The 12233-nt window shown below is 42.9% G+C and overlaps 1 protein-coding gene across 1 annotated transcript in view; it reads left to right on the top strand.

The window, feature by feature from the left end:
* Positions 1 to 12233, top strand: part of LOC125235136 (nascent polypeptide-associated complex subunit alpha, muscle-specific form) — a 28320-nt gene that overhangs the window by 11229 nt on the left and 4858 nt on the right. The window contains 8 exon segments of the mRNA XM_048141580.1: positions 215 to 365; positions 1259 to 1479; positions 1841 to 2067; positions 2610 to 2745; positions 3072 to 3231; positions 4743 to 4931; positions 7580 to 7799; positions 11467 to 11576. Coding sequence (XP_047997537.1) covers positions 215 to 365; positions 1259 to 1479; positions 1841 to 2067; positions 2610 to 2745; positions 3072 to 3231; positions 4743 to 4931; positions 7580 to 7799; positions 11467 to 11576 — 1414 coding nt within the window.

Raw genomic sequence — 12233 nt, 5'->3', positions numbered from 1 at the left:
TGTAGATAAATACATACATATACATAGAAAACATCCATGACTCAGGAACAAATATCTGTGCTCATCACCCAAATTAATGCCCTTACCGGGATTCGAACCTGAACCTATATGCGACGGTTCTGTGCCAAGTCGGCCCTACCGTTTTTTGTGTCGTCCGGCCATCTGGCTCGTGGTTTCCCGTCACCTCTTTATTTATTTATTCCATTTATTCCAGGTGATGATGGTTCAAGAGCAGGTAGCAATGTTCCTCGGTGTGAAGAGTTTCAAGCGGCGCTACCCTGAGCTTAAGCGGCGCACCGTGGGTGGCGAAGAACGCGACTACATCCTCCGGAAGGGCATTGTGACTGAAGCTCTTTGCGACCTTGGTAAGTCAATCATGTCCACAGTCAAACGATGAGGAGGCACACGCAAAGGTTATGACAGATGGCGCCAAGTTTTGTTTCACTCAGTGGCAAGATTTGTTTAACCTTCGTAAACGTTCTTTGTTCAATCCTCGCAAACCTCAAAATTCTACTAAAGAACTATCAATATTAGCATTTCCGGTTTAACAACCACTTTGCCCCCTTCACTCCTCTTCACTTCTATTTGTCAGTGCTTTTTTTATATTTATTAAGATTTAAGGAAAAAAGCCACACAGTGACTATGTCACCCCTGTATTGGAAATACCTTAACTAATTCCACTACATTATATCTATACTAATATTATAAATGAGAAAGTGTGTGTGTTTGTTTGTATGTGGAGATAGTTAAAGGGATGGAGACTGACATATGCTGCTTTTTGTCTTTCTAATCCCTCACTTCCCTAAAATTAGTGTTGGAGCACGAGCATGTGACGCTGGCGTCACGTCACTTCTTCAAAAAAATGGCCATTATAAAAAAATGGCCCACTTGTAAGTGGGTCATTTTTTTTTTCAAAGTTATCCACCGCACTTTCTTTTGGAAATTTTTATGTGGTATCCACTCAGAATCGCGAGTTCTTTCAATCCTAATAGGAGAAAAAGAGTGTCCCAAGGTTTTTTTCCATTTCCGTTACCATTAGTTCATACATTTTGTATGGCGGTAACGGAATGGAAGGTTTGAAAAATGTATGGAAATCTTGGGACAATTTTTTTCTCCTCTCAGGATCGAAAGAACTCGCGATTCTGAGTATGAATCGCGTAAAAAATACCCATGTTACAAAAAAAGTGGGGTGGACAACTTTGAAAAAAATGGCAAACCCACATTTGCAAAAGTTATTATGTTGCATTTTATTTGTCAGGTATCACAGCAGTGGACGCCAGCGAAGTCCTAGACATCATGCTATCAGACTACCCTCACAAATACGAGGAGTACCGGTCGCACCAGCGCGAGCGGCAGATCGCCGTCGCTCAGGAGCCCGAGAAGCCTGAAGTGAGGGTGGACCGGGTCGAGATGAAGATCTCGGACAAGTCCTCTGATAAACCTGAACCGCCTAAGGTTGACCCGGAGAAGACCCGGCAGGTATGTGTTTTGGGCTGCTGTTAAAATATGTTTTGTTTTTGCTGCTGTGGTCAATGAAAAAGTGTAATTAAAATTGTGGTAGGTACTTAGTTGTTTAAACAAGCATGTGTTGTGTATGGGATGAGCGTATTAAAAAAAAAAGAGTTATTTTTTAATTCCTGGCGTAATTTTAATAGGATAGTCACAATATTTGCCAAGCAAGACAGCCGCGCATAGTACAGACAGACACACTTATCGAACGAATCGACAATACCTACACGCCAAGATCCCAGTTAGTTTCACAGTCGTTTCCTCCTGCCTGGGAATGAAATCACAGTTAGCCGATAGTCGACTTGTAACTGACATAAATTCGTTTCGCCAGGACATGGCGGCGGCAGCGATAGCGTCTGCGAGCGAGTGGAACACGCGGCTCAACTCGCTCCGACGGGGCGCGTGCGCCGACCTGCAGTCCATGACCGTGCAGCGGCGCCGCACACCCATCAAGAATCCCGCCACACACGTGCAGCCCCCAGCGGGCTTCTACCCGCACGCGCTGCTGCCCGGCCAGTACCAGCACACCTACAGATACTATACTCCGGAGCAGCTGAGGTGAGCATCTTACTGTCTACCCTCTACTGCAACATGGCCTTCTCAAGTTATAATCAGGACATTTACTGCGCAAGCGCAATGAGATGGCGCTGATTGTCACCAACTACAAACTTAACAATAATCTGACACGTTCGGATCAGAAAATGCCCTTTACGTGATATTTAATTGCAACAACACGAAAAATTATGAACACTCAAGGGCCTGAGACATATTTCAAATCACAAGCAAGTAACAACTTCAGTAGAAAATCTGACACGCTCGGCCGTCATACAAATAGAATGAACTTGTTTTTTCTATCTAAAGCCTCCGCCACACATAAAGCGTCTTGATAGCGGAGCGCAATGATAGCGGTGCGCCGGCGGAACGTCCGCTTGCAATCCGCGCTCGTTAGTTGCCGCCAGCGACCGCCGAGCGCAACGCCAGCGTTCGTCCGGCGCACCGCTATCGTTGCGCTCCGCTACTGCTCCGCCTACGCTATCAAAACGCGCATGTGTGGCCGAGCTTTGACTCAAAATCTGTGATAACCTTAATATTTCCCTCAGATACTTCCCGCTGAACACGGTGGTGGCCGCGCCGCCGGCGCCGCCGTCGCCGTGCGAGTCGAGCTCGGAGTCGGAGCCCGACTGGGGCTCCAACTCCGACTCCAGTGACGACAACAGCCGCCACCAGCCGCCTAAGGTAAAACCATGCACACACTATATACCCTCTATCCGACTATTTTGCTACATACAAGTTTTTTGCCTTCGAAAATGTTATTTTTGTGAAATTTATATGAGCACTGCACGTTAATTGCACAGTAGGTTACAGTATGTCTGTACCGGCCCTTACTTATAAATTTAGTGGCAGATAACAATAGATAAGAGCTGAGACATAGAACATTTTAACTTAGATAAAATTAGCAACACCCTAAATTGTAGCTGGTATGAAATTCGTTTCGTATATGTTTCCCATTCCGATATGTTAATAATAAATGGATATCCAATGGAAACGTTTTTCTGTCACAGCGAAAGAAGCTAATGAAAGTAAAGCGGAGCAGCAGCATGGTGGAACCTAAAGAGGAGCCCCGCGACGAGGAGCTGTGCCGCGCCTGTCACCTGCGCGAGGAGGGCAACCGCAAGTACACGCACGAGCGCTTCCTCGTCTGCGCCAACTGCAACTGCCGCCGTGAGTAACAACACTTCTGTCTCTGTCACTCTCTAGTTGTGTAATAAGGATGGAAGACGAGCCCCGCGACGAGGAGCTGTGCCGCGCCTGCCACCTGCGCGAGGAGGGCAACCGCAAGTACACGCACGAGCGCTTCCTCGTCTGCACCAACTGCAACTGCCGCCGTGAGTAACAACACTTCTGTCTCTGTCACTCTCTAGTTGTGTAATAAGGATGGAAGACGAGCCCCGCGACGAGGAGCTGTGCCGCGCCTGCCACCTGCGCGAGGAGGGCAACCGCAAGTACACGCACGAGCGCTTCCTCGTCTGCGCCAACTGCAACTGCCGCCGTGAGTAACAACACTTCTGTCTCTGTCACTCTCTAGTTGTGTAATAAGGATGGAAGACGAGCCCCGCGACGAGGAGCTGTGCCGCGCCTGCCACCTGCGCGAGGAGGGCAACCGCAAGTACACGCACGAGCGCTTCCTCGTCTGCGCCAACTGCAACTGCCGCCGTGAGTAACAACACTTCTGTCTCTGTCACTCTCTAGTTGTGTAATAAGGATGGAAGACGAGCCCCGCGACGAGGAGCTGTGCCGCGCCTGCCACCTGCGCGAGGAGGGCAACCGCAAGTACACGCACGAGCGCTTCCTCGTCTGCGCCAACTGCAACTGCCGCCGTGAGTAACAACACTTCTGTCTCTGTCACTCTCTAGTTGTGTAATAAGGATGGAAGACGAGCCCCGCGACGAGGAGCTGTGCCGCGCCTGCCACCTGCGCGAGGAGGGCAACCGCAAGTACCGCCGTGAGTCATCCCATTATATTGCTCTCAATACTTGCTTACTTACTTTAATTTGTTGACCCAAAATGAGTCTTGGCCTCCAACACAAGATCTCGAGAGCGACATCACGGCAGCCCTCGCCGACGCCGAGTTCACGGAATTCTGCGTCCACTCTATCCGCACAGCGATATTTAGGATGACCAGCAAGACGGCGTCCAGTTGGACGACCCAGGCCCTCTTGATTGCCAGATCCTCAACCATCCTGAGATGACTTGCTAGTTATCAAAAACTACGGAAGAATTACCTAATTTACAGGCAGAGCTCACAGCGTAAGGCCATTTGTATAAAACCGTCCGTCACCGTTAAAGTTTTTTCATGAGAAATTCCACGGTTCTGTGTGGCTTAATGTTGATCAGTCAGAACTTTGGTTGATGCAACTGGCCCTAGTAGCTTGCGGCGCGATACCCGATGCTTGCGTATAGTACGCAGCGTACAATCTGACCAAAAAATGTATAAATTAAAAAGTGTCAACATCGTAGTGTCGTCCCGTTTTCTCACACATTGATTTGAAAGGGATGACACTAGGACACTACAATGTTGCCACTTTTTAATTTCTACTCTTTTTGGTGAGACTATAAGCGATGTATTGCACAGGAAGTTGGAACAATGCTTAGGATTTTAAATGTGACAAAGTCCATTCCATTAAGTTCTATTTTATATTGCATACAATTCAACATTGTTATTATTTCCACAGTACATCCGCACTGCGTGGAGCTATCCGCCGACACGATTCGGAAGGTGCGCGAGTACGCGTGGCAGTGTCCCGAGTGCAAGACCTGCTGCGCATGCACGCAGCCCGCCGACGACGACAAAATGCTCTTCTGCGATCTGTGTGATCGCGGCTTCCATATCTACTGCGTCGGGCTTGATCGAGTGCCTACTGGTGAGTGCCTTTGTAGTTATTTCTGTAGTACAATACTAAAGTTAGCCATTCGCAAAGTGAGAGTAATTGGCAGTGCTCCGAATGGAAGAACGCTGCCCGTTGATGACGATAAAATGCTCTTCTGCGATCTGTGCGATCGCGGCTTCCATATCCTACTGCGCACTATGGGAGGTTTTCATGATCTACGCGGCCAATACTAGATTTCAGTAAATTTAAAACAACGGTCCAAAAAACACTGTATAAGCAAGGTGACATTCCGGGGAACAATATTCATCCCCTCCCACCCCTGTCCAGTGCATGGCGCCTTGTCAGTGTTCGTCGGAATTTGATAATTGAACCTAGTGTACGTGTCAGTTCGCGGCAACTTTGTAAAAACTGATGGCTTTCCTAGTGAATAGTTATTATTCTACGTTGTTTTTAAAGAAAAGTTAATGGATCCTAATTCTGCAGGTAATATGCTATTTCAATGTTTTTTTTGTTTGTTTGAATTGTCAGATTTCATGTACAAACTTAGACATTTAAAAAATACCACGTGCAACAAAGATTATCTTAGTATTTATTTTAAATATTAAAGTTTTTAATGTATTATCGGGGTAGATCCGGTATATGTTCTGATTGATAGTGATAATTTAGAGTTTTAGGTAATAGATAACAACAAAAACAGCCGCGGTATTTCGCAGTTGTAAAATATCATAGTACATTGAGTTTTTAAGGTCGAAAAAGTATAAAATTGCGAATGTTGATTTATGTTTTTTAACTCAATATTGTAAGTGTTATAGGCTCACCGGGAACATCCGGAGTAAGGACAGTCACCCGTCGATACTTGCTGGACCTAATGAGAAATGAAAATTTGCCGATTTTCAAAAAAAAACTTTTTTTTTTTGAAAAATCTTCTACTGTCAGGCGAGGAGTATACTTACTAAAGATGAATAAAAAAAAATTAGTAGCAGTTTCACACATTTCAAATCAGAAATGACACAACTATGGGCCAAAGCGCATAAAAAAGAAGAAACTTTCGTAGTTGTGGTTAGAAGAAACATTGAGATTCCGGTGGCTACACAAAATCGGTCGGACGGACGTCCCAAAAAATAGTTTGAAGAGTCCAGTGAAAGGAGAAAACTAAGAAAAACAGAGGTACTACGTTCGGGTGCAGAGGGTGGACTGATAGTCTACGCAGCCCAAGTTGAGCTGATGAAATCTGGAAAAAGGGATGCCTCCGATATTCTGAAAGATATATAGACGAAAATACGACAAATATGCTTTAGAAACTGCCTGACTTTACGTTGAATATTAAATAATTAGTACCTACCTGTGGCACCCAATGACGCCGAAACTTCATAAAGTGGTAATACATGGAGGTATTATAATAAAACACGCATATCAGTACCGATAGGACAGCTTTCGGAAGAGGCAGCAGAGGCGAGAAATAAACATTTTCGAATATATCGGCAGAACTACTCGAAAAAATGCTCAAGAATAGCTTGCAATCAAGACATATTCAATAGGCTACTTCTAAGCTCAGACCCCCTGCTAAGCAGCATGAGGACCTTAAAGAAAAGGATCATTCGTTTGTGTCTTCCAGGAACTATCGCCCTGCTGCAATTACCTCAGCCAAATGAGAAAAATGATTCTTCAGAAAGTGAAGATGAAGAACATGCTTAGTACAATAAGTGAAAAATAATGTAAACAATTAATTTAATAAAAATACCATGCAAATATTAAAAAAACAGTATTTTTTGTATCATTTACCCCATTTGTAACCATTTTAAGCTATAAAATAGTTTTGGCCGCGTAGATCATGAATACCTCCCATAGTGCTGCGTTGGACTCGACCGAGTGCCTACTCGTGAGTCTATGTGTGTGGTATAAAATTAGTTATCCGCATAGTGCGAGAGTGCCAGGGCCACTAGTGCAAGACCTGCTGTGCTTGCACGCAACCCGCCGACGACGACAAAATGCTCTTCTGCGATTTGTGTGACCGCGGCTTCCATATTAATTTACTGCGTCGGACTTGACTGAGTCAGTCGAGTTAGTCTTTATCTCTGTATAATAGCAGAGTTATCCGCATAGTGCATGAGTATGGCAGGGTCCCGAATGCAAGACCTGCTGCGCTTGCACGCAGCCCGCCGACGATGATAAAATGCTGCATCAGACTTGACCGAGTCCTACTGGTTAGTCTATATCTCTGTAGTAATAGTAAAATACTAGAGCCGTCCTGAAAGTGCTCCGAGTGCAAGACCTGTTGCGATTGCACTCTTCTCGCCGATGACGATATGATGCTGCTCTGTGATCTGTGTGGCCGCGGCCTTACCATCTACTGACCGCGTAGGACTTGATTTGTTAGATTATACATAGTTATTTCCACAGGAATTACTACTGAAGTTATTAGAAACTGAGGGTGAACAGGTACGATAGGTCAATGTACGCAATTTCTGCTAAGCGTTCTTTTTTCAGGGCACATACATGGTCGCACTCAGTATTCATTCACATCACAGATTTGGATTTGCACTTAATGTGAAGACCGTTTCACTTTCATATAGCTACTTTACAAATACGAAACGAAAAAATCGTACATTCATAAGGTTCCTTGCGTCTGTCCTTCGCTCGCTCCTTACAGGGTTTTATAACCGGTCGCATCGACTTTCCAGGGCGATGGCACTGCGTGGAGTGCGCGATATGCAAGTCGTGCGGCGCGCGGGACCCGCACGGGCTGACGCCGGGCGCGGCGCAGGGCTCCGCCCCCGCCCCCGGCGCGAGTACCGCGCAGGGCTCCGTGTCGGCGCCGGGCGCGGAGTGGCACCACCACACCAAGCGCGGGCCCGGCGGACACAAGCTCTACTCGCATTCGCTCTGCACGCCCTGCGCCAGGTCAGTACCACTATACTGTGTACGCCCAGAATACGAAAGCCCACCTCACTAGCGTCTTCCGAACGTCGGCGACTGGTTAGTGTTAGGCCGATATGAGACTATCATAGAAAACATGCCGTCTTTTTTCTTCACGTTGAAGAAAAAGGGAGGTACACACCTATTATCAAAGATATATGATAATGTAATATGGGCCTTATGGAAAATGCCTTCGCTCCGCAGTTGTGCAAAGTTGACTAGACGTCGACGCTCGGGAGATGCCCGAATGGACTGGCCTTAACAATATGCCTCTCAAACTAGGGTTCGCAGTATTTTTAACTTAATAGGGTGGTAGGACTGCCAGATGTATTTTCTTAGTACTGAAGGATTATTGATGCCATTAGGAATACTTTGAAACTATAGTATCTGGTTATGTTAGAATATTTTATTGTAAATTACAAAAAATCTTAAAACATTTTCATTATTCATAGACTGAATTAATTAGTAATGAAGCCATTCGTCTTATGTTATATAACTGACTGACCAAGCATCATTAAAAATAAAATAATTGAAGACGAAACTCTTCTATAACATGTGTCTATGTTCATTTGTATACATGATTCATATAAGAAAACATAAAAACTGCAATGACTTGAAAATAAATGGGAAACTGAGGTCAAAATTAAAACAAAAATGTATATTAAAAAGAACTTCACCTATCTAATATCAAATTAAAAATTTTATGCAATATGTATAGCTTCTTATATGGCTCCAGTTTTTGAAAAATCCAGTCAAGTGAAAAAACACGCAGAGCAGCAAAATTAATCGTAAAAAACCATTCGCAGCTCTCACGAAAGTACTAAGTTTGAAACTCTGTATAATGTTAACGTTTTGGTCTTGGTAGTTTGTTGACGACAAGCGTGGGACTAACACGACGCCTCTGACATGTGCTTACTCCGGTATAGTACCTTACCCTGCAGTCTATACCCAACGCAGCATTCTTTCGCACAACCCCAGTATAATTCGATAGGTATGCATGCTACACATCCTTTTAAGTTATTTCTAATCTCTGTGTATGAAGGCTGTTTGTTCGGATTTAAGAATGATGTTAATTTGATGTTTAGAAGAGCGAACAATCTTTATTTCGATTATAAACAGGAAAGTTGAGTCAACTAACAGTACTTCTGGTGTAAATTTTGTTCGAAAAGGTAACGTACGCCTTTCGGTTACGTACGCCTCATTTTGTATAGCTGACCTGTTTCCAATGAGAGTTTTCTGAGTCGTTCTTTTCGTCAGGCGGTGACACTGTCGCCAGATCTTTCTGACAACAAACTTCAAAGTCCACCAATCATATTAAATCAATATTTGTTTGATTGGTGGATTTTGAAGTCAGAAAGACCTGGCGACTCCGTGCCAAAAACGATTCAAAAAACCCTCATTGGTTCAAAATCCCATACAAATTGAGGCGTACCAAAACGCGTACTTAACGATACGCTTTGGAATTAAATTTACACCAGAAATCCAGGTATAAATTGGTTTGGAAATCACTGTAAAACCTACACTACTGTCCACTATTGTTGTACATAATAATAAATCTTATCCTTAGTCAATAAAAGTAGTCGCTGCAATGGTATCAAAATTATCTGGGGTTTCTTCCTAGCCACGCCAACTTTACTGTTTCCTTATTCATTTTTACTGTAATTTGGTTATTAATATAAAACTGTTTTTGATTGAGGCAATACAGCTACAATCACAATAAACGAAACTATATCCTGAGGTTGTTAAAACAATGTCAAATGCCCTTATTCATAAAACTCAACAAGCTTTTATTATACGTAATTTAAAATACTAATGTGAAATGCTACTTTGCCAAATAAGAATGAACATGTAACTCTTATGAATAACGACATAAGTAATCATTGAATTGTATATAGCAACCTCTCGATTACTATCTTCCAACTTAGAAACCAGTCTGTCTCTATTTCATTATCAAATAACTCACAATTCAAATATTTACAAGTAGCTGCAAAAGTGACTCCCCCTACAAACACATTTCTATACAGGCCCCGTAGCCGAATGGCATTTCTGCGACGCCCAACGCCACAGAAATGCAGTCTGGCTCTGTCGCGCCAACACGCAGGAGCGATAGAGATAGATTGTTAGCCGAATGGCATTTCTGCGACGCCAGATAAGACGCCGCAGAAATGCCATTCGGCTACGGGACCAGGGGGTGACACCTAATTCTGCAGCTTACAGTATAAATAATGTTTTATATTATCTTTTCTGCGTATTGCCTCAACGAACATGGAATCATCTGTGATAATGGGTGTCATCATCATCATCGCAGTGACTTTGCCAACTAACTGTCATTAATGGTCCATTCTATGTCAGACTTGACTAACACGGGCGTAGTATCCAGCGTCAACTAACTCGACTCTATTTTGTTACTTGTCTTTAGGCACACAAACATTTTTTTCAGCATGTCACACTATATGCATCTCTCAAGTTGAGCCGTTCTTGAGAACATCTCCGTTAAGTATTGGGAATATTCTTAAAAAACTACGTTCCCTATACAAAACAGAAAACGTTTTTTTAGAACGGCACAACTATATTCAAGCCCCATTTACACTGATTAAGAACTCGCTTGCGATTTTTTGACCGTTCGTTTACATGTATTCATTTTAATTTTGTAGTTAGCTATGTATCAAATACGTGTTTTGCAAGCAAGTTCTCGCGCCGTGTAAACGGGGGTTTAATTCTGAACCTCTTCAATTAAACAAATGATTAAATAAATTTTGACTTCTATACCGACTATAGCCACAAATAGGCTTTCCATACTAAATTTGGAATTGAGCACACTAAAACTCCAGATGAGAACTTCATTCACATCAAAGATTAGGTTAATTTCCTGACGAGTAATTATTTCCTTTCTAAGTTAGTAGAAAAAAAAACTGGCGACCTATGATGCAACGATTAAGTATCTATTAACTGTAGAAAAAATAAACGCCTAGATTGATATAATCCGCGTATTTTCATTCCTTTGAGCCATTCTAACTCTGACAGGAAACTAGCCTATTATTCTGCCGCACTAAGCATATCCGCCGCTCGCTTGAAAACTAATTCAATTGTATTCTTTGTTCTCTTACAATAACAAACTTATACAATTGATCGAGTTTTAGAATGCAAATACGGAGACCATACAGATGTGCAAATATATTTTTCCATTTTATTTTCAAAGAAACGTATGAACGTGTCATACTATTTTAGTCAGTCTTGGTACAAGAAGTATTGAGGTTGATAAAACTAGAGTGACAAATACAAACGTTTCAGAGAAAGTACGACGGAAAATTATAGCGCTATATCTGTACTTAGCGCGACAGAATAGCCCTGCTATATAGGACGTATATCGTAAGTTTAGCCAACCATTGTGAACCCAAAAAATGTCGCAAAGATAAAAGAATATTAGCGTTAAAGATCTTCACTTTTCCTAGCAATAAAATGATTGGCCAGGCTTAAGATTTTCTAACTTCAAATTGACCAACCAAAAGGACCCTAACACAACCCAAAAGCCAAACCAAGCTAAAGACAAGTAACAAAATAGCCAGTCCTAGCTCCGTGTATGAACTAATGGCGTGTTTCTGTGTTCCGGTGCTTGTGCGCGTACGTTGCGTATGTGTGTGTGCGTGCGTAGGGCGTATCGCATCGGTCGCTACTGCCCGCTGTGCGACCGCTCCTTCATCGGTCCCAAGGGGACCATGCAACTCGTCATATGTAAGCTCTGCGATAGACAGCTGCACCAAGGTACGTCACCACCTAGGGCCGGGCTGCGGACGAGTGGACAATAATTCTCTAACTTTCGTTACTGTTCGTTTATTATAAACAGATGCCATATTGAACCCTTAAATCCATCTTATAGTGCAGGTAAGATGTAGTGTCCTATTGGGGGTTGATGTTAACCTGAGATAGACTCATTTCTCGAAAGATATTAGTCTAAAAATATGAGTATGTTGCCATGGCAACTGATACGATTTGTTAGTTCATAGACTAATAGTATTAGTCTAATATCGTTCGAAATATTGACGGAAAAAACTGCTAAGAAACCGGTTTGGTAATAAACTGTTGTTTTTGGTCAATGTATCATATTGAAATGCATAACTGCCATTTATTTCTTCAAATTGAGAGTTATTTACATGATTCCGCAGTCCGTTTAAGGCTTGCCAGTAAGCTACTAGAAGGAATCTATTTAAACTCAATTTAGAAATTTCTTGTAGCTTGATGTGCAAGTATACCATCTTTTACCGCCTGCTATAATGCTGTGTGCATTTTGATACCACATTTAAGAACACATTTTACTTGAACTCTGTTATTGTAAATAATTATAGATTTATTTCTTACAAAAACGTGTTCTACAATTTGGTGCTTCGCTCCATTCCTTCTGCATGTTACATATACTTCATT

This window comes from Leguminivora glycinivorella, chromosome 17 (genome assembly GCF_023078275.1).
Source record: "Leguminivora glycinivorella isolate SPB_JAAS2020 chromosome 17, LegGlyc_1.1, whole genome shotgun sequence".
In the NCBI taxonomy this organism is placed as follows: Eukaryota; Metazoa; Arthropoda; class Insecta; order Lepidoptera; family Tortricidae; genus Leguminivora; species Leguminivora glycinivorella.
This window is presented reverse-complemented; position numbering and strand designations above follow the sequence as displayed.